The sequence below is a fragment of the Fistularia commersonii genome, chromosome 8 (genome assembly GCF_037954325.1).
Source record: "Fistularia commersonii isolate RoL2024-O1a breed Wild chromosome 8, RoL_Fcom_v1.0, whole genome shotgun sequence".
In the NCBI taxonomy this organism is placed as follows: domain Eukaryota; kingdom Metazoa; phylum Chordata; class Actinopteri; order Syngnathiformes; family Fistulariidae; genus Fistularia; species Fistularia commersonii.
In genome coordinates, this window is record NC_141291.1 from 18,178,687 (window position 1) to 18,200,207 (window position 21,521).

At 38.6% G+C, this 21,521-nt stretch overlaps 1 protein-coding gene across 1 annotated transcript in view; it reads left to right on the forward strand.

Moving 5' to 3' along the window:
* The window catches only part of olfm3a (olfactomedin 3a), a 28,747-nt gene extending 7,882 nt beyond the window's left edge, over positions 1-20,865 (forward strand). The window contains exons 2-6 of the mRNA XM_086150423.1: positions 14,623-14,766; positions 15,053-15,208; positions 16,507-16,726; positions 17,713-17,819; positions 18,731-20,865. Of these exons, the coding sequence (XP_086006549.1) occupies positions 14,623-14,766; positions 15,053-15,208; positions 16,507-16,726; positions 17,713-17,819; positions 18,731-19,408 (1,305 nt within the window). The 3' untranslated portion in view covers positions 19,409-20,865. The remainder of the gene's footprint in view (positions 1-14,622; positions 14,767-15,052; positions 15,209-16,506; positions 16,727-17,712; positions 17,820-18,730) is intronic.
* Positions 20,866-21,521: the final 656 nt, after the last annotated feature.

A 21,521-nucleotide genomic window follows, 5' to 3' on the forward strand; every position in this document is an offset into this window, starting at 1 on the left:
CCTCGAGGCCGCTATTCAGCCCCGTACCTCAGATTAGATTAGATTAGATTACATTCAACTGCATTGTCAATACACATGTATAGGTAAGGGGCAACAAAAGTGCAGATATAATAAATATGTTAACATTATTTTTATGGTATTGTATGTGAACAATTTACAAGAGATTTACAGATGGGATACTATGAATATAGTATACAGATGGATATGTGCATCAAATAAAGTAGACTATAGGCAGGCACTATTTCTATTAAATTATTTTAAATTCTTCACTAGACTTCTGAAGACAGATTGATGACTGCAGCTGAAATGGCTGCACAAGACAGACAAATGCTCGGATGTAGTTATAATTACAAATGATTTTTAAAGAATTTTTTTTTTTGATGAAGAAGAAACAAAAAATATTATTAAATTAAAAGGACTAGAGTTGAGATAAGATGCAATCCTGGATAGAGCGGCCCTAGTTGCAGGAGAACATCAAAGAGTCAATTGGAATGCATTTAACATACTTATTTGACAGTATCTAAGAGTTTAAATCATTCTGATGGTATTTCCGGTGGAAATCTAGTAATTGGAAAAATTACCCGCTACCGAGTTCATGTTTCCTGAGTATAAACATGGAATTCTTTGGTCTTATATCTTTTACATCTGGATGGAAACTGTGGTGAAGTTTGCTCTGCGGTTATTTGCATACTTTTTTGTTGAGCGAAGATATTGCAAGGGTAAAGTCAAAAAAAAGAAACCAGATATTAATCAGGTGAACTTTTGTTACACTACTACATAAAATGCAGGAAGGTCTTCAGCTTGTTTGAAATTAATATCGAAGGATTGTCCTTCCCTGGGATTTTCTTTTGCAATACTGATGAGCTAGCTATGTTTGCGGATGACACCACATTTAAATCAAAATTCGGATCGCTATCTTGGCAGTTTGCTCGACTGGAATTACACAAGAAATGTAAACAATCCATTGCCCACCACTATAAAACATAAAACATGTTTTTTTAAGGGGTAGGCTCATCTATGTACCAGCTAATGGAAATTTAACATTAACTTAATCTTGACTGTATTTCTAATCAGAGGGTAATAACTTGAAGCGAACAAGCACACCATCTCCTCTGCTTCGTATTCTTCTGGTGTATCTGCACACCATTGTGTGTGGCCTGGAGCTGTCCACTGGCTTTACTTCAGTGATAATGTTTGATGACTGGTTCATTATCATCCTCCGCGGTACTCATGACTGACACGTCTTCTTGCTCAGACACAAGACTCACTAAAGCGCACCCCAGAGAAAAAGCAAAGGGGGTGTGAATGAGATAATGCCGTTGCTCATTTGGAGACAGTCGAGGGCAGAGTGCGCAGAGATCCTGCAGAATTATCTATTTGGTCCTGTCTTCACCAGGGGTCAGAGAAGGCAAGAAGGTGGCACGCCTCTTGGAAATTAATCTTCCTGCACGCCTTTCGTCATTGTCACGTCTGAGAGACATGAGGCTTTCTCTTTTTTACCCCGTCTTTTTTTTTTTTTTTCCTCACCGCCCTTCCATACGATCCCTCATCTCATTGTCAGTGGTGTACTGGAACCTCTCAGGTCCCAGAAATTAGTTGCCGGCGTTGATGCCGCCACCGTCTCTAGGGCTGTTACCATTTGTCTTCGCTGACTCAGACATCTGCCTCGGTGTGGTTACAGAGACTGGCTGCACATGCAAGTTCATCTTCCCCTGCCATTAGAGCTAAAATGTTAACTCATTTAAAGAGTATGATCATCAGTTACAGGACTGACATGTGCATTCCACTTCACTTGCCTCCAATACCCTGGTGGCTTTTGTTTGGACACGTTGATAGATGACTGGATAGATAGCATCTGTTTAGGTCTCTGTCTGGCAGGCAGGACAGCAGCCTTATTGTGATTTGAGATTTGGATTTGTCGGTATCGGCGGCAACCGGATTGTTTCTAAATTTATACCATCTTGATGCTCCACTCTGACAACTCATAGCAAACGCAGGTTTTCATCGATAGATTTTAGCAAAGTTTGTGCTAATGCTGCAGAGCAGTAGTCTGTTAAAAGCACTCAGGTCGCCTTCTTTTTTTAAATCTGTGTCTGACAACTATGTGGTGTTAAATGTTGAATTTAATTCTGATAGATGTGACCAGTTTTTTGCCTCATACTTCCTCCGATGATCGTAATGAAATGTTTTCACATCTCAACACCTATACTTACACGTGCACACATACACACACACATCAACACTCAGTCTGAATACGGAGACAAACAATTTCATAGCAGCTCAATGAATAAGTCAAGACGTCGTGAGTCTTTTCAGCAAAATAACATAGAACATTTTTTTTTCTTCTTTTTTGGTTTTGTGTTGTTTTGTCCGGAGCAAAAAATATCAAATAAAATATTTGATACTGGACTTGTGACACATTCTGAAAAATTCTCTCTGTTTTCACTGCTGGTGAGTTAGACGTCGACACGCCTCTCGAAGAGTTTGAGATAGTCAATGTTACATCCAGGTCAACTGCGGAGTATCAAGGTGACGTGTCTATTTGCGAATACCAAGCTTAGATACCTCAACGTAAGCGAAGTACTATTGCAGCCAAAATGATGGCATTATCATGGGATAATCAGGTGGAAGTTCAGGGAGGATACGGGGAAATTTTCCACAGCTTGTGAAACAAAAATCTATTTGAGATATTCCCTTGACTTTACGGCCAAGTCTCCAGCAAGTAATTTAATTGGCAAGGGAATGAACAGTGGAGGCGGTTGCCTCCTGGATGACAGAGAAAACAGAGCGGTAAGGACATTCGGAAGCCCCGTGCCCTTTCGGGGGTTAGTATGAAGTGGTGTGAAACGGCAAGTCTTGGGGCAGTAAGTTCTGCATCGTTGGGATGCATGACTCATTCGGGGGGATGACCAAAGGGACAGAGAATGGGATGTTGATAAAGCACACAGATACCAGTTGTGCGATGGTCATCCCGAGCTTCCCCGGTTCTTGGGAACTTCTGTCCTTGAACGACAAGATACAGCTGCACGTCCAGCTAAGAGCAAAGCAATTTGAGCTGAGGGGACTACAAGGTTTCAGTTATTGGACCAACTTGTAATTCACAGGTAACTGTTTAATTTGCGTGAAACAATACCGTGGAAACCTAATTCCCATGAGCTATGTAATAACAATAACTAACCTTAATACATAGGGGAGGGCACAGAAACACAATGAGAAATGAAAATTGCATTTAGTTTAAAGTTAAACTACTCCCTATTATGTCATTCTTTTGAAAGAGAAAATTAATATGACTTCATACAAATTGAGTATTTGGTGACTAAACTACAAACTTCAGAAATTCCTGTTCTCTTCACTTGATGATAGCCATGTAGAATTAGACCATTTATTGCCGCCCTGCAGCTCTTGCTGTTAAAGAGTGGATACCACTTGGACTGTTTATCTGAAAAATTGATTTTTCCCACCAGCACTGACAGTCTTTTAATTTTTCAGCCTCAGCTTTGCTCCCGTGGTATTCTCCAGGGTAATTCCTAACTCTGCTGTGCTCATACGGCCACGGTGTCACAGGTGGAAACAGCCATCATGAGATTTTCAAAAGAAATTAAATCGAGAAATCGCATCGGGTCGCGGATTCATTTAGGGTGCAGACAGTCAGATTAAATCTATGGAACCAGTGTGAATCCTGGCAGTCAGTCTGAAATATATCCACTTAGCATTAAAACAGAATCACTCCTTTGCACAAGCTTCGTGATATATGCACGCAGGGGTGAAAAGTGTAGCAGAACATCTTCATTTTCATCATTAATGCTGTGATTTTACAAAAAAAAAAGCTCTGTAAGTTGGCATAGGAAATCTTCTCAAGCTTCAGTGGACAAAGTACATGAAAAAAATATTTACCCAACATCATTTAACTGCTCAGTCTGAACCATATTAACCTTTCCCTCCCTACCAACCCCCCATGTCTTCCCTCGCTTTAACAGCAAGGTTGATGAGGACGAAGTTAATGGAGAGTGTGCTTCAGTCAAGGTAAAATACATTTTAATGGCAAAATAACAAACAAAATTTTAGTCATAATGTGTGTAGTCGGCAGGATACCTGTCAGCTGTGAAGAACATGAATCATATCCTCCGCGAGGGGGAAATAATGATTATATATTTTCAGGTTTTCATTGAGCACCGTTTACACCGTGTGTTTCCGTGGGTGTTCCCTGATGGAAGTCAATCTACCTTCGATCATCATGCTAGCTGTAACAAATTTAGTTAAGAAGCCACTGAAAGCAGTTTTTCTGACTTAAAAACAAGGAAACAATACAATATGATTATCAGGTGGATGCAGGAAATTGAAATAAAGCTAATAACGCTTCATCAGTTTGAATCATGATGCCGTCATCATAGCTGCTCAGTTATATCCCGCCTCAAACAAAACAGAGGTTTAGAAACAGGGTAAAGAAAACTATTGGAGCCTAAGAATTAGGATTGAGGTTTTTTTTTTTTTTTTTCAAATCACGATGTCACAGTGGTTAAACCGTCTAATTTTGACTGTGTCTATAAATATGTTCATCTCTAATCTTTTCCTTTTACCTTTTAAATGGCTTTCTGAAACACCGGCATCTAGACTGCAAAGTGAACAGACAAGCATATTTCAAGGGAGCTACTAAATTAAGTATCAATAATTTATAACTCACTTGTTGAATTCATTACCAATCATTGTGGTTTGATAATGAGATACATAAATAGATGAATAAATGAATATATGAGGAACAAGTTGTTCTACACAGGATGCTGTCTTTACAAAATATCATCATCCATCACATTGTACAAATCTTTGTTAAAAGGCAAAACTCTGGTTAAAAAAGAAAAGTCTTGTGGTATTCCTTTATATTGCAAGATTTTGAAAATGGCCAACTTACTCATCTGGCAAGATGTCTATTTATATTTCCTTGTCAGTTTGCAGATGTGCGAAGGCGTGACATTTGTGTCATCGTTACAATGACTTCAGGTGAACATAGCTACAGTTCAGCCTCTGTGAATTTCAGATGACGTTGATTCCATTTTTTCATAAAGTCCACATTTTTCTGATTCTTGGATGTATCTTTTGTTGTGGTGAACTCTCGAGTTTGAAGATGTCAAACTGTGACTGTAGGCTATATTCAGAAAGAATATGTTCAGATTCTTTTATCACTCTCCCTTAGCTTAACAGTTGTATTTAATGATTGCTTATAAATTGTTTATTTCACAGGAAGAATATCCCTTCAGCATGTTTCAAATAATGGAGTGTGATTATGCACTTGCTTTTTTTGTTTGCTTGTTTGTTTTCAGTTGATCTATTGATACTTACAACTTGGTGCAACAGATCAATGATGTGCAGATAGCTGTTATATCTTCAGGCGTGATTTCCGGTTGCGTGGTTGTGGGCAGGCTTTATATGTAAACACACTGTAATGTTAATTAAATAGCTGTACTAAAGCAAGCCTTACATGGCAGACATGATAACAAGATTTAATATGGTGACAATTAATTCCGTTATCCAAAACAAAAAAAAAAAAAAGAAAAAGTATCATGGCAAATGAATTTAGAATTTCTACTAGAAATGGCCAATTCAGCATGTAGCCGTTCTTTGATCTAAAACACAAAGAAAGAAAAAAACAATCCCTGCAATAATTGTGATGGTCTGGACATTTGAGAATGAATTAGCCTACATGCACTCAGTATCAATGACAGAGGAGGCCCAGTAAATGCTGTTAATAGTGTTAACATTATACAGCTGAATATTACCCATGAGGGTCTTGGATTCATGCACTTCACACATTTAAATTTCATATTCCAAATGAGCTTGCATATGACATAATTTCCAGTGTTTCATCTCTCTGATCTAAAACAGATATTTTATTGTGGATGACCTCTTCCCCAGGGGCCATGACACACTGTCGCATTGCTAAAGCAGCTGCGGTTGTCCCAACAGGCTCCTAATTTTGCCATTTTTTCTATTCTCTTGGAAGATGCAGGTGTAGAACTTGAAGTAGTTCTTTGTAAAAAAAAACAAGTAATATCATAAATAACAAGCTTATTCATTGTGTGTGTGTGTGTGGGGGGGGGGGGTTGAGAGTGAGGGTATGGGCCTCTTAGGGGGAATATTGTGCAACACAGATAGAGGCGCTCCTCATCCATTGTCAGAAGTGCCATTGAAAAGTCTGGCGGAGAGGTCAACAAGGGGTTTGCAACCCCAAGGGGGTGTGCGGGAGTATTGCCGGAGGGTCGTGAAATTTGTGGTTGATTGTCACAAACTGATGGATGAGTGTGAAAATGTGGGTAGTGTGGCCACCGTACTCACTGCACTTTGCTCATGTTTAAAATAAAAACATGGGTAAATGATATAGTGTCGCGTTAAATGCATCATAACAAAGTGATCTAATAATTATATTGATTTATATATAGTAGGTCTCTATCTTAGCCTGAAAAATATTGAAGACCCGTAGACTGAAATGATCACAATGTCTTGATAAAGAGCCATTTAACAAAGTAATGCTGAAATTAAAATTAAAATGACAATTAACAAAGGTGGGTTGACTCATCATAATTGATAACATAACTCTCCAATGACAGGTGGGAATCATAAAGTACATGTACTGAAGACATTCATGAAAAGAAATCACAATACATCCTGATGCCAAAAAATGCTAAAATGAAAACAAATAGACAGAACAAGCAGTATTAACCAGTTTTTGGGATTACTCATAGCACATCTCACACTGCCTCCAAAACAGATCCACCGTCTGTGTACTGAACAAGAAGATTCCTGCACATATATTGCATTTGTTCAAACAACAGGAGAGGAGATTGAATTTATAAAGGAATATATGTTAAAGAAAGGCATTCTTATGATGTTCAATAAGTGCCTATATTTCTCAATGGAGGTCGATGATGTGTCTCATTATTTGCTGTTGTGAATTGTGACTCTCTGTGCTATAATATTTATGTGTGTCCTATTATTTGCGCTTTGATTTCAACCCCAGGGATACAACACATTAAGACCCATTAACCATGAAACACAATTTTCCTCATTTTAGGACTTCATGTACCTCTAGGAGGTAACACTGAACCAGAAATTAATTATGAAAAAAAAAATCCTCTATTTTAGTTTTCACTTGAAAATGCCTATAGACTAATCTTGACTTGGAAGACCGCAAGATCGACAAGAGGGATATTTTTAATCCGAAATATAGAGAGCATTCGCCTTCTTAATGCCGAGGAACATGCCAGAACAATAAATTTGTTTCGGACAGTAAAACGACATGTACAGCATTGTAAACCGAGAACTTCATGTGGCATTAAATAAATATTGGCTCCATTCGACCCCGGACACTTCCTAATGACTCGTTAACCAGATGACAGATACAGTCATAATATACAGAACTGTAAGTGTCACTCCCACCAAAGCATAAAAACCTTAAGGGCTAATTCACAGTTTAATCAGTTTGCCTCGTAAAAAACCAACACTAATGGAATGATCGGCCTCGTCTCCGGCCGTAAATGTGATATAAACGTCCGCATGAACGTCCACATGAAGGTGTCGATGCCGAGCTGAAAATAAGCAAATATTATCAGTTACAAATGAAAATGGCCTGCGACGCCCAAATGATTTAACCAGAACATCATACTGGTGTAATTAACAAGTGCGCCCCGGTGCAAACTGCAAAACTTGTTATCGTCAAGAAAAAAATAATAATGCTGCAGTCATTCATTGTAAGTGGCTGTCTGACTGCCTGATAATCTTCGCGTCAGCAAGTGATGTAATATCACATAATAAAGGTCTGCGATTGAAAACCCAGGTTGGTGTTTGCTGAAAATAACAACATAAAGAAGCATACATTGATTGATTCCACCCCAGTGACAGGTTTCCCCAGGAAGAAATATATCGGATAAGGGCGGGATAAGAAAAAAAAAAGAAATCTGCTTTATACCCCAGATATACAAGATGATTTAAACATATGAAACAATAGGAAACCTTCCTTTCTTACCAGAAAGTCCTTTTTTCAACATCAAAGAACTTTAACTTGATTTCTTGTTGGTCTTTTTCCACAGCTGGTCATCTTCTTTTGTCAGTCACTTCAAATGCATAGATTATTAAATCCAGAAAGAAAAAAAAAAAAACAGTAGTCGTGGTAACCTTTATGTATCAGTATATAAGTAAGTAAGTAATAAGTTGCAGAGACAATCAGGATGTTCTTACGGTGTCAGTGTCTGGGATATCACTGGAACGATGCAGATGTCATGTAAAAAATAAAATAATTTGATTATTGTTGTTCTAAATGTTGAATGGTTAAAATGATTATTTAGGAGAATTTATAGAAGGTGATGCACGTTGGCGCAGTGGTGGGCGCTTCCGCTTCCTCGATGCTCTCTGGAGGCCTTTCTGTTTGGACTTTGCATGTTCTGCTGCCATCCGTGTGTCTTTCTTCCTGTCCGAAAGCAGACATTAACTTCATTGGAGACCCTAAATTGCCCGAACCTGAATAAGGGAGTGATCGGTTGTATGTCTTTATATGTGACCCTGTGATTGGCTGGAGGGTGAAACCAGGGTGAAAACAGCCGGGATAGACTCCAGCACCTACCTGTGACTCTGACTGAAGAGTAAGAGGTGTAGATCAGGAAAGGGAAACCATGTGCACAAAAATAGGGATTCATCTAATGCCCCTTGTTAAAAAGAGGCTATTGACGGTATTTTCCTTTGCTTACAACTGTATTTAGGTGAGCTTTTGCCCTTGAGGAGTTGTTGCCTCAGCTCAGAGCCAGCTTCCATCTTGTTTTACATGTGATAGGAATATGCCTGTCCTGTTTTGCGATGCAAGACAGTACTGCCTTGGGTCCTAAGGATAAATGCAAACATTTCACATCCATAACTGTGGTTTCTTCAACACTTGTATTTGTATTCATGATGTGTACAAACTCTAAACAAGCTCTGGCTTGTGGATGCAGAAATCTCCATGTGTTCCAGCTCAAAACTGATTATTTCTTTTTGCATGCATCTTGACACAAATCCAAAGGTTGGTTCCATTCTTGCTACATCTGCCGGTTTAATGTGTAATCAACAAATGTGTGCCCAAACCACTCCGAGCTCCAGCAGCAATACGCAGGAGGGTCAGCCTTCAGTGACAGTGGAGAGACTCACAGAGAGTCCAGGCCCTTTTTTAGGAAACGGTAAGCTATGTCCGCTTTGGTGTTGAGGTTATTTTCCTTCTTGCCTCATAGTTGTATATGCGCTTTCCTGGAATCCTGATGCCGGAAACTTTTCTGTCGCTTTATTACACGTGAATCGTCATCTGCTGTTGCACAACTTAAGTCGGTGAGTTAAATTTCACTCAAAAGCTCAGTAAGCCTGCGCCCTGAGGATGAGCCCAGTGGTGGCACCATCTGAGAGGGCTAAGAGTGCTAGTTAGCAGTGGTGAAAATGCCAGTAGTCAGATATAATAACTTCCACTTAACCTTTAAGTAGTCCACAAATATTGGACTATCTAATTACTAACATAGGCATTATGCGGAATTAAGTTCTGTTAGCTGAATATTTTGTTCATGTGAAACAATAACAGTTGCAATAACAATACAATACAATACAATAACAGGTGTCATCAAGGCGTGGCTCAAATCCGGTCTGTTGAAAATGTCTTTCCATGCAAACAGAGAATCTGAAACCTCATGTGTCTGAAAATCTTAAGGTTTAAAAAAATGAATACATTCATGCATTCATTGTCCCACTACTTGTGAAAGGCCGGGCTTATAGCAACAGCAGACTGAGTAAGTCACCCCGGGTGTTTTCGTCCGCAGTGACACTTCCCAGCTCTTCCCAAGGGTCCCAAAGTGTTTCCCAGGCCAGACAAGAAACTCGGCCCCCCCAGTACTGTTGACCGAGGGGCCTCCTTCCTCGTCAACATACCCAGAACACATCCGTCCGGAGGCAGCCATTCCTAAATGCCCAGAACACCTCCATTGAATCCTTTCTATCCAACCGCGCAGCCGCTCTACCCTGAGCTTCACCTGGACATCCCTGTGCTTCACTCCCGAGGCTATATATTTAATGAGTTTCCTCCACGGGAAAGCCGGTCATCCTGGTGAGAAAACTCATTTCGGATGCATGTATTCGAGACCTTGTTCTTTTTGATCATGTCAGACAGATTTTGGCTATGGCTGAGAGGTGGAACATAAATGTGGTAATCTAACAGCTCCACTTTCTGGTTCGGCTCATTTTTCACCGCAATAGACCCGTGGAGTGCCCGCATTACTGGCGACGTCACACCGATCTCTCCATCCTCTTCACGCCTCATCATGCCGTCGATCATGAACGAGACCCCAAGAATTCTAGACCCCTTTCATTCAGGCAGTTTTTCTTTTCCAACCTGGAAGCAAGAATTCGTAGACCAGAACCCCCACCTCTGTCATGGAGGTGCTGACTCTCATTCGTACTGTTTCACACTCCGCCGCAGACAGCCCCTTAACTGCCGGAGAGTATAAGAAATATGCGCCCCGAAATTTGAGGGGCTTGCTCCCAGAGTCCTCTGGTCGTGTTTTTTGTTGATCCAAAAGCCTATCTGACTGAAAGATGGATAAATCAACAAAAAGCACTGAACACAACCACTCCGGCAATGGAAACCTTATGAATTCGCCTTGACATCTGGTTATGCGTGTGTGTCGTGTCTGCGTGCATGTGTGTTGCTGTGTGAGAGAGAGATGCCTGTGCACTGAACAAAAATTTGTGGGGCAGCTGGGGAAAGCTTTGAGCTGCTAGATGCTGTTTTGCAAAGATGATTAATGACTAGTTCTTGCCGCGCAGCTTTGTGAAACCATTGTAGCCTTGAAGCCCGTATGTCTTCTATCTATCATGGTGAGTGATAAGAAATATTGAAAAATTCATCTTTGTCTCAACATTGTAAAATTGAAAGCAATGCCGCATATGGTATGCCGCCATGTTAGAAACCTTCCAGAGTTATGTATCGCATAATAAGCATGTGATTTTAATCAGTAGCTACCGATGGCATGTATCTTTTATTTATTACTTCCCTTTACTTTGTTTCCATTGTCTTTTCAGTGTATTTATGTGGCCTCAACCTGACCTCATCATCTTACGATACATATGTTGTGTTTGTGCCTCTGTTTGGTTCCTGTGGCTCCCCTGGGGACAGAAATTGTCACAATTTTCTTCCAATTTTTACTTGTTTATGTTATTTTTTTTATTCCTTACAGATTATTCCTTTATATCACCCCTTTTCTGTTCATATATGCATCACCCCTTCCGAATTGACCTCCTTTCCAAGTTAAATGCAATTTGGATAAAATGGGCGACAAGATATTCTCGTAAAATTCACAGTGAAAACTTACATAAATATTTATATGAATACAAAAGTGTCATTTCTGCATGTCGTCTGTTTGTTTCAAGTGTCAGCTAAAATTTCTATTGTCAAGGACTGCATTGCCATAGGCCCTTTTCAACAATATGAAAACTGTTGAAGTTATTTAGAGTTCATGATTTTTTTTTGTCAGAAAACAATTGAAACTTTTTCAAATTATACAGAATATTATGCTAAAATGAAATTCAAGACTTGAAAAGCGTTGAATAAAAAATAAGATATGTAAGATTTCAGAAGAACGACAAATCTGAAGAGTACATCGCTATGAATAATTGAAAAACTATGTCTCTGTCACATACAAATTAATTCTCATTCCACTTAAATAAATTGCAACTCTGATTCAATATTGCCTATTTAGCACCTTCTGATTGATGATGCAGCTTTTTCACTTAAAATGATATACCTGTGCAAAAGAGAAGGTTTTTCTCATTTTGTCATTCAACCAAGACTCCACAAAGTTCTCAATTAGCTTAAATATCTCAGTTGAATTTATGGGAAATTAGTTAATTCGTTGGTTTAGGTGTAGAGAAATGAGGCAACCCTCTGAAAGGTGATTCTCTTTATGTTTGTCATGTGTGGAGAAAATGAACATAGCTGGAGTCTGGTCCTTGTCTCAGCTCACGCTCTTACGAGATTTGACAACAGGGGCTCTTCCCTCCATTGATGCTGAACCATCTGTCTGGTTTGACTGCAGCGCAATAAACATTGTCCTCCAGATGGAAAAAACAAAACAAAACACATATATTCAAAAGGTTTCATACATGAAGTTTGGCATCAATGCTCACATTACTGAAATAAACAGCACTTTTAAGTCACTGAAGAAAATATGGAATTGCGTATGTCTTCATTTACTGCCAAAGAATCGGATTCATCTGAAAGTTCAGATAAGGAACAATAAATTTAGGAATTTAGGAAGTTTGCATCATATCGCTAACATCACTGCCGGAGAAGTGGTGCAGCACCCTGCTATGTGAGAATAAGATTTTATCACCCTTAAGAAAATCTATATTTCTAGGTTATATAACTGGGGAAAAAAAACTTATTAACCCATTAAAAAAAGTCACATGATGATTTTGCATAATTATTTAGCAAAATAGTAATTTGTTAATTTGTTTAAAAAATTCAAAAAAAAAAAACTAAATTAATAAAAGTAGATGTTCTTCCACAATAAACACTATTTCCAATAGAGCGGGGAAATGGGACATTCTTTTGAAGCACTTTACTCATCTTTATTGCTTATGAATTACACAGACATTTCTAAATTGCAGTTTAAGTGTAAAGTCTCAGTGCAACAACTACTGCTGTCAGCATTCCTGTTTGTGACCAAATTTCCCAGCAGGCATGGTTTTTTCCTTATAGTAGCTGGTGCAGAAAATTAGCCACAAAAACAAATCTTTGTCTTTGTCTTCAAAGCGGGTCTGTAAGATGTTGATCGTAAGTTTTGTCTGTAAGTGCTGATGAGCCTCTCCAAAGGAGAACTCCCGGTCAGGAGTAACAGAGTACTTCCCGAAGGAGCCTACTTCCCCAGAGAGTTGTGTCTGGTGGAGCATCTAACACAGGGGTGTCAAACTCAATTTCACAGTGGGCCAAAATTCCAAAACTGGGACAAAGTCGTTGGCCAACAATGATATTTATTGAAAAAAACCTTCCTCCAGATATAACAATGAACCCAAACAAGTTTTGCTTAAAAACTAAATATGGAACAAGCATAGCTTAATAGTATACCTCCTGCAGCTTCTGCTTTACGTCGTAATTCTCATAACGCTTTGTTTCATAGTGTCTTATTATGTTATATTCTTTCGTTACAGCCAAGCTTCGTACACAAGACAAACAGGTCTGTCCTTTATATTCGTGAACAGATAATCTGCCTCCCACCTGTCTTGAAAGCTCCTGTTGTCCATCTCTCATTTGGCTATTTTCGTGGAGGGTGAAATTTGATTGTAGCATGTTTGTTAATAACTGTCAGCAGAAAAAAGGATTGTTGCGGGTTCGACTGCGTGCCAACATATTAGCAAAGCGTCGTGGGATTTGTTGTAATGACAGTACATGCGGCGGGCCAGCTTTTAACGCACATTTGATATGATCTCACGGGCCAATTATAATTAAACTGTGGGCCAAATTTGGCCCGCGGGCCTGAGTTTGACACATGTGTGCAAACACAACTTCGACTCTCCCCAGCCAGGCACTCTTAGATTTGTCCCTGCATTTGTTTGTCAAGTAATTTTCAAAGAACATTGCCTTTTAAAGTTGATCAAGCAAGGAGTCTTGTTGGTCATCTTTTCCAGTGTCACTACTTCTCATTTTAAAATACCAATACACACTCTTCAGTTGGAGTAGTATAGTCCAATACTCCAAACAATAGTTTTATTGAAGGGCCTGAACACAGGTTTCAGGTATTAATCACTAATATGATCTTCCACTCAGGGTTCAGTCCATATATGAGGTTGTTAAGGTGGTGGCTGAGGGTCTTGGTCGTAGACTCCAAAAACATTTTTCCATATTGCAGTAAGTAGATGCTGATAGTGTGGGCAGAGCACAATATCTACAGTGCTTGAAGGTACAATAAAAATGCAACAATAATTCACAGTTAATTCATAGTCACTATCTGGATGTGATGTTGGCATGAAATTATTAGGAGGCAGTTAATGGACCAGGCAATAAATATTTGAGCTAGGGGGGCATTGAGTGCATCCTCATAAGACAGGGAACAGTAAAGATATGCATCACATTATGTTTGATATTTAATGTAACAAATAAAAATGATCCAGAAAGTTGTGTATTGTATATCTTTTTTTGTCAGAGGGACAAAAAGAAAATACTTTTAAGGATTTTAAAATCTCTAGAAGTGCCTCTTGCTTCCAGTTCTTTGGTTCTCGTATTCGCAGTGAGATGTGCGTGTGGAAAAATAACATGTAGACATTACAAAACTGGTTGAAATAGTCACCCTCCGAAACACCCTTTTCCTTTAGACACACCATTTCATGCCTTAGAGGACAAAACAAATGAATATGCGGAGTGTGTCCGCGTACCAATTATCTAATTGACATCGAGGAATTTAACAAAACCAGGCGTATAAAATGTTTTAAATTTGTCTCAGAGGAAGCCAGTGACTCAAATTCTCAAAATGCTATTGATTATTGCTTAAAGAAAAAAAGCAAAAGCAGAAAAATGTGTTGTCATTAAAGTTTACTTTAAGCATGCTGTCCATGTATGCTCTGTACTCCCAGACTATTGGCCCAAAGGAGGGATGGCAGGTTTACAGCTCAGCTCAGGATGCTGACGGGCGTTGTATCTGCACAGTAGTGGCACCGGAACAAAGCCTGTGCTCCAGAGATGCCAAGAGTCGCCAGCTGCGCCAGCTTCTGGAAAAGGTAAGCGTATTAAAAAACAAGGTATGCGCTGTGTAATTGGAACTTTAACCCGACAAACAGTGAAACACAGGATGATCATAGCTGAACAGATGTGTCAGGGTGTTGTTCCATTACCACATTCTTGCAAGCTTTACAATGTTTGCTCCCACAAACCTGTAACCAGCTACACCTTCAGCCACAGGCTTTGGACAGCTCGGATTTAAAAAAAAAAAAAAAAGTAATGCTGCACACTGCACACGGTTAACCCATTTGAGGCTACTATTTATCACTGCTTGTTGTACTCTAGGTGCAAAACATGTCTCAGTCCATTGAGATGCTGAACTTGCGAACTCAGAGGGATTTCCAATATGTCATGAAGATGGAAAACCAGATGAAAGGCCTGAGGACCAAATTCAGACAGGTTGAAGATGACAGGAAATCCATTATGGCCCGAAACTTTCAGGTATTTTACGGCCTTGTTTCACCATAGCTCAGTTAAATGTGATGTCCAATCAATCATCCTTATTTACTTTTATGTCTCCCTCTATTTTTGTAACACAAATTTTTTCACTGCCTTTTACACTGTAAACATGCTTTCATAAGCAATTCAAGATATTGCAGAGTATTTTATTTTATTTTATTTTATTTTATTTTATTTTATTTTATTTTATTTTGTTTTGTTTTGTTTTATTTTATTTTATTTTATTTTATTTTATTTTATTTTATTTTATTTTATTTTAAATTTCTAAGATTAAATAAAATGTGAGACTCCTTGAGAATGACAGAGGGGACTTCTTTACTTCTTTGAGAATTTATGTAGATCGAGATCTATCTAAGATAGTATCATAGATTGTTTTGATAGAGTGGCAAGTCAAGCCTCATGCAGGCTTAATAATAAAGTGATGATTTTACATTCAACAAGGCAATGCCCTTTATACGAATATTTGCAACCTAACACAAAAACAACACATTTTAATGCATTAAAACACAGCTGCATGTAATTATTGTTTCACAAATACAAAGCATGCTTGGCAGCTCTACCAACCCATCCCAATGCTCAGCAATATCAAAAATTACACTTTACAATTTCGCTGTAAAATAAGTTTGATAAAAATCACATAGTAGCTGTAAGTTTTTAGTGGAATTTTTAAAGTGAAATTTTCAGTGACAAATAATTGGAAAATTGTCCTCATTGCTATGCCAACCACTCAAATTTCCCCTGTATGGAATATTAAATAAGGATTTTACCGACTTAAGCAGACGGTGCTTAATGTTATATTTACATATCTATAATTCCAACTATCTTGCTGATGGATTTCCCATTGTCACCCTGTCCCCACCAGCACTAAAAGCGGTAATACTAAGATAAATTTTAAGACAGCGATGACTTGATTTAAAAATCAAAAAAATAGCTGACCACTCAATGAAAGTCTTCCTCTTCTTCCACAAATATGCCGAATCATATATTAGAGGTCAAGGATCTTCAACAGCATCAGAGTTATCATAAATAATATTTGCTAAAATGTTAAGAGGGGTTTTGATCATCAGAAATGTTTGGAGATTTTTTTGTTGATTGTTGAATGTGAGTGTATTGAAATGGGTAAAGTTTTGGGATTAGAAATACTACTCTAAATGTAAAACAAGCTATAAGATTGCAGCAGGAAATAGTGACCATAAACGTATCTCTCGCAGGAAATACCTTCTTTTCGGCAGTGGAGCTCTTTGCTTTTCATTTTATCACCATAGCCATCTCTTCTGTAGGAGCTCAAGGACAAGATGGAAGAGCTGAAACCGTTGATCCCTGTGTTGGAGCAGTACAAGATGGATGCTGCGCTCATCTCCCAATTTAAAGAGGAAATCAAAAACCTGTCAGCGGTTCTGACTAGCATCCAAGAAGAACTCGGGGCCTACGACTACGATGAACTCTATCAGCGAGTCCTGAGGCTGGACAACCGGCTCCGCAGCTGTATGGGTAAACTAAGTGAGTGGACACAGTTAATATCCCTGTTAATCCACTTAGACAAGGTTAAACTATGTGTTTTAAATGACAGCAATATCTAAAGTCATAGTCTGACTTTTATACCAACCTATTCTTGTCATTATTGTTCATGTTGTATGAACAATGTGCTTTAACAATTAAATCAAATAAATATTAAACTAAAAAATAATTAAGAAAAGGCCTGGGAAAGTTAAAATGTTCTAAAAGGTTAGATGATTACTGTCAAAATGCCAAACGCTTACAAAAGTCTGCTGTAAATGACCGTTAAGGTTTAGCGTAGTCTCAGTACAATCTACCGTAATGACAGTGGAAAATAAACCTTCATTCTGCAGTTCAGGAGTTATGTAGTTTATGAGTTGATGCCACCATCAACAGGGGACTGAAATATCTTACACCTCATTATTTCGCAAGAAGCAGAGAAGGCTGGTTATGGCCTAGATATATCTACAAGCACACTAATTTATTCTAATTTTACCAGACATTTCACGCTGCTCATATGGCAGCTGTTCATTAATTGAGTGTTCAACATCATGTTATATCACGGTGGCTGAGTAAGGACATGCACTGAAGACAAGATGTAATAAGTGTTTTATAAATACGACAAATGGAACCAAAATTTATCTAAATGCTTTTCATTCACAGATGTCCGACGTTAACCATTGCTGTCAATCTCTATTGAATCATAAACAGATCTTTATCAGATTAATAAACCACTGACTTTTCCTTTTTTCGTGCAATGGTCAAAATAATATAGATGTAATAGATGTGAGAAACCAAAGTTGCCTTTAGCTATGAACATCGATTGCATCATTATGCTTCAAGTGGGCAAAGAAGCTTGGTGGCAGTGATTTCTTAGTATGCATGGAGGACACACTCTCCGGCAGCACAGGCATGAAATTGGCTTGAGAAATCCAGCTGGAGACAAAATCCAACACACGCCTCTTATCGCTGCATTTCTTTATCAACAGCGTGCGGAAAATTAATGAAAATCACTGGACCTGTTACAATAAAGACATCTGGAACTCGTTTTGGAGCATGGATGACGGATCCTCTGGCGTCAACCAGAAACAACAGGGTGAGTTTTTAGAAGAAAGGGCTACAATAAGTAGAAAATTACGCAGTGCTGGCATTGTTTGCTGGGGAGCAACAATTGGGGAAAATATTATAGTGATTTGGCCACCGGTTTGCCCACTACTTCTGGAATATGTTTAAATATGAGGCTATGAAAAAGGGGGCTATATTTTCATCAGTAATTTTTTTTTTTAAATATATCCATTTTTTGTCTATCTTTGTATTTTTACCTATTTCAGGCTCGCAGAGCGTTTTAATGATCGGCTTCGGAGACAATAAGCGAAGTCCGACTTTTTATGACACCCCCTGCTGCTGTGCTTCAAGTTCATGGCATTGTTTTTATTTGTTTTTGATACAACAAGATAATAGCTAATTGTGAGCCGGCTGATCCATTCGTACATCTTGTGGGAAAATGTGTGCCGTTTGATTGCTGTGCCCCAACGCCTTGGATACAATAAAGTAGCCCATCTATCAGAAAAATTTGTGTTCATAATTAATAACTTCTAGATTCTTATTTCATTCTAGATGTAAGGAGAACCATATTTTCATGTTACTTCAAGGAAAGACATACCATTCATTATTCATTCATTTCACCTGAGAACTAGAAGTTTTAGGCTTTGGAGAAGAGTCCCAGAAGCCATGCTGTTTTGAACCTGAGTCAGAACAAGTATCCTAGATCAGTGGGTCTGTGAATCGAACACCTTAGGACTGTTATTTTCCAGCCTTTCTTTCTTTAAGTACAACTTTGGTATCTCATCGTAATCTTACGAGAGTGGCCCTTTATTCCACATCGGTCACCAGGGACTCCATATCTTGAAATGTTTAAAGGACTTTTACTTTTCCAGCTGTGGTTGTTTTCCTGTCATAACAGTTGAGGATTCTCATCCCCCATCCTCTTTATACTCTCTGATACAGGTGTGGTACATGGACAGTTACACTAACAGCAAGATTGTGCGCGAGTACAAAACAATGGACGACTTTGTCGTTGGAGTGGTTTCTCGAACCTACAGCCTCCCGTTCAAATGGGAAGGAACCAATCATATTGTCTACAATGGCTCACTTTACTACAACAAGTACCAGAGCAACATTATTGTCAAATACAGCTTTGAGACAGGCAGTGTTCTAGCACAGCGAGCTATGGAGTTTGCTGGCTTCCACAACATGTATCCGTACACTTGGGGAGGATACTCCGACATCGATGTCATGGCCGACGAAGTGGGAATGTGGGTCGTGTACGCCACCAACCAAAATGCGGGAAACGTTGTTATTTCCCAGATTGACCCAGATACCCTTCAGGTGCTGAAGACTTGGAACACAGAATATTCCAAAAGGAATGCAGGTGAATCTTTCATGATCTGCGGGACTCTCTATATCACTAACTCCCACCTCTCAGGAGCCAAGGTCTACTACGCATTCTCAACCAAGACTTCAGCTTATGAGTACATAGACATTCCTTTCCACAACCAGTACTTTCATATCTCCATGCTTGACTACAATGCCAGAGACAGAGCGCTCTACGCCTGGAATAATGGACACCAGGTAATATTCAACGTAACACTCTATCATGTCATAAAAACTGATGATGAATCATAGACATTATTCTTTCCAACCTCAACTACAGCACCATCATTTGTGATACAAGGACCTCCAGACTAAATATCAACTTTTCTCTTCTCTACTTTACTTGCTATTATTTAAACTTTTTTAATTCGTAGTTTGGGATTTTTGGCTGAATTGGGCATGGACAACAATGACTCACCACCATACAAGAAAACTGTCCGACATTTTTACAAATATTCATCGCTGCCGATCAGACTGTTATGCCTTATTTGCTTTGTATTGGATCTGCCAGCCGAAAGCTTTTGGAGGCTCCTGCATGGATGTCTAAATCTTGTCTGCAGTGATTTTCCTATGATACATCTGTGTTTATGTTTGGAATCTGGTCTGCTTATAGTGCTTGTAACTCTGTCTATTTAAATGTCTGGTAGCACTTTATGATAGTGAACAAAGGAAATGAGTGATTAATTGAGACGATTAGGAACACTGACGGTCCCAAAAATATTACTAATTTCTCCAAATCAAGGACTATGCAGTAGATAAAATTGACTGCACTTAAAAAAATCGCAATAATTAATTTACAATCATTTGTAAAATGTCTTGATAAACCCAAACCTGATGCTGAAAGATGCAAACTCACACACTCGCAATTGCCACTTGTAGAATTTATTTTTTTTCATGTCAATCGTTTCTTTTCTTTGCATAGCCCCACTTTCAAATCTTGGAACACACATTGTTAGTTCCATTTTTTATTTATTCATTTCTTTATTCTATTTTCGTGGGCTAAATATTTGCCAAAGTTCTACAGTCAGTTTTTTGGCAAAAACACTGTTTTAACACATCACTGCTTTGTAAATACAGGTTCCTGTACAATTAAGACCCTCGATTATTTCTATATTCCATTCAGTTGGGCTGGAATCCAGGATTTACACCTGCTGCCTCAGTAGATGACACACACATAGAGAATGGATTCACAAGCAATTAAACCAGTTATACATTCTTTTATCGTCTTTAAGTGGTTGTGGGGAAGAAACTTTTTTTTTCTTTTTTTTTCTTTTTTTTTTTTGCACAATAATGAATGAATTCCCGTAATAGGCATCTCAGCAAAGGTTTCAGGAAACCATGGAATCCATCAAAAACAGAACCGGAACGATTCGTTCATATGTATCAATCGACTATATTTTCTGGTTTCTTAATTTGGTGATTTAGGATTGAGTGTCGGGGAAAAAGCTACTTAATAAAGTTCACATATCTTAAAATAACATTATTTTTCGCCCATTACCTATTGTAAAGTGTTGCCAAAAGCCCAGCTATTTATTCTTCCAACACAACCACTCCCTCATATCCACTGCAATTTAGAGGTAACTGGTTATTTAGTACGGTCAACATTCTTTTAAAGATGGCCTGTTAAAAGTTGCTGTTAACTATATCTGTGTATTTTTTATTAAACAAAACTGTGATAAACTGAGAATAGCTGTGCATTTTCACTGAAATTACAATATTGTGCATTTAAAGGTTTTATCAGTTTATCTGCTGTAATCTCATAAAACATTACCTCACCTCATTGTCTGTTTCTTGTGTCCAATTTGCTTCAAGCGAGGCTAAGAAAACATCTTCTAGAGTGCAACTTTAGCAAGGTAGTAGAATGCACCACGCACAATAAAGCACAACCTAAAGCACATTGCATTATGTTTGTAACACCTAGATCGCAGGTGATCTACAATATGATGGAATAGACGGTATATTTCACAGAGGCAAGGATTTCCATGCACTTATCATGTCTCTGTCTGATGGCTCAAGAGTCATCCTTTGGCATTTCAATCAGCTTGAAGTGGCAACGATTTGTTGGGTTGATTCATGACATTCACTATAATATCCTTCTCCTTGCAATCATGTCACTATCTTCCATAATAAGGAGACATGCTTCATCCTACCTAATAGAGAGTTCTGAGTATCAGTGTAGCCTCTTCATTTTATGAGTAGTCGTATTTTCATACACCTATACGAAAGCATGCCTTGGGCAAAGTGAATTTGCATATACATATTTGAAGACAAGCCAAGAAGACTGAACACACTCTGTGTGCTGTGTGCTGCATGTTGCCAATCAGACAGTTGTAAGATTATTTGGTTTCGCGTAATGAACTTGGAT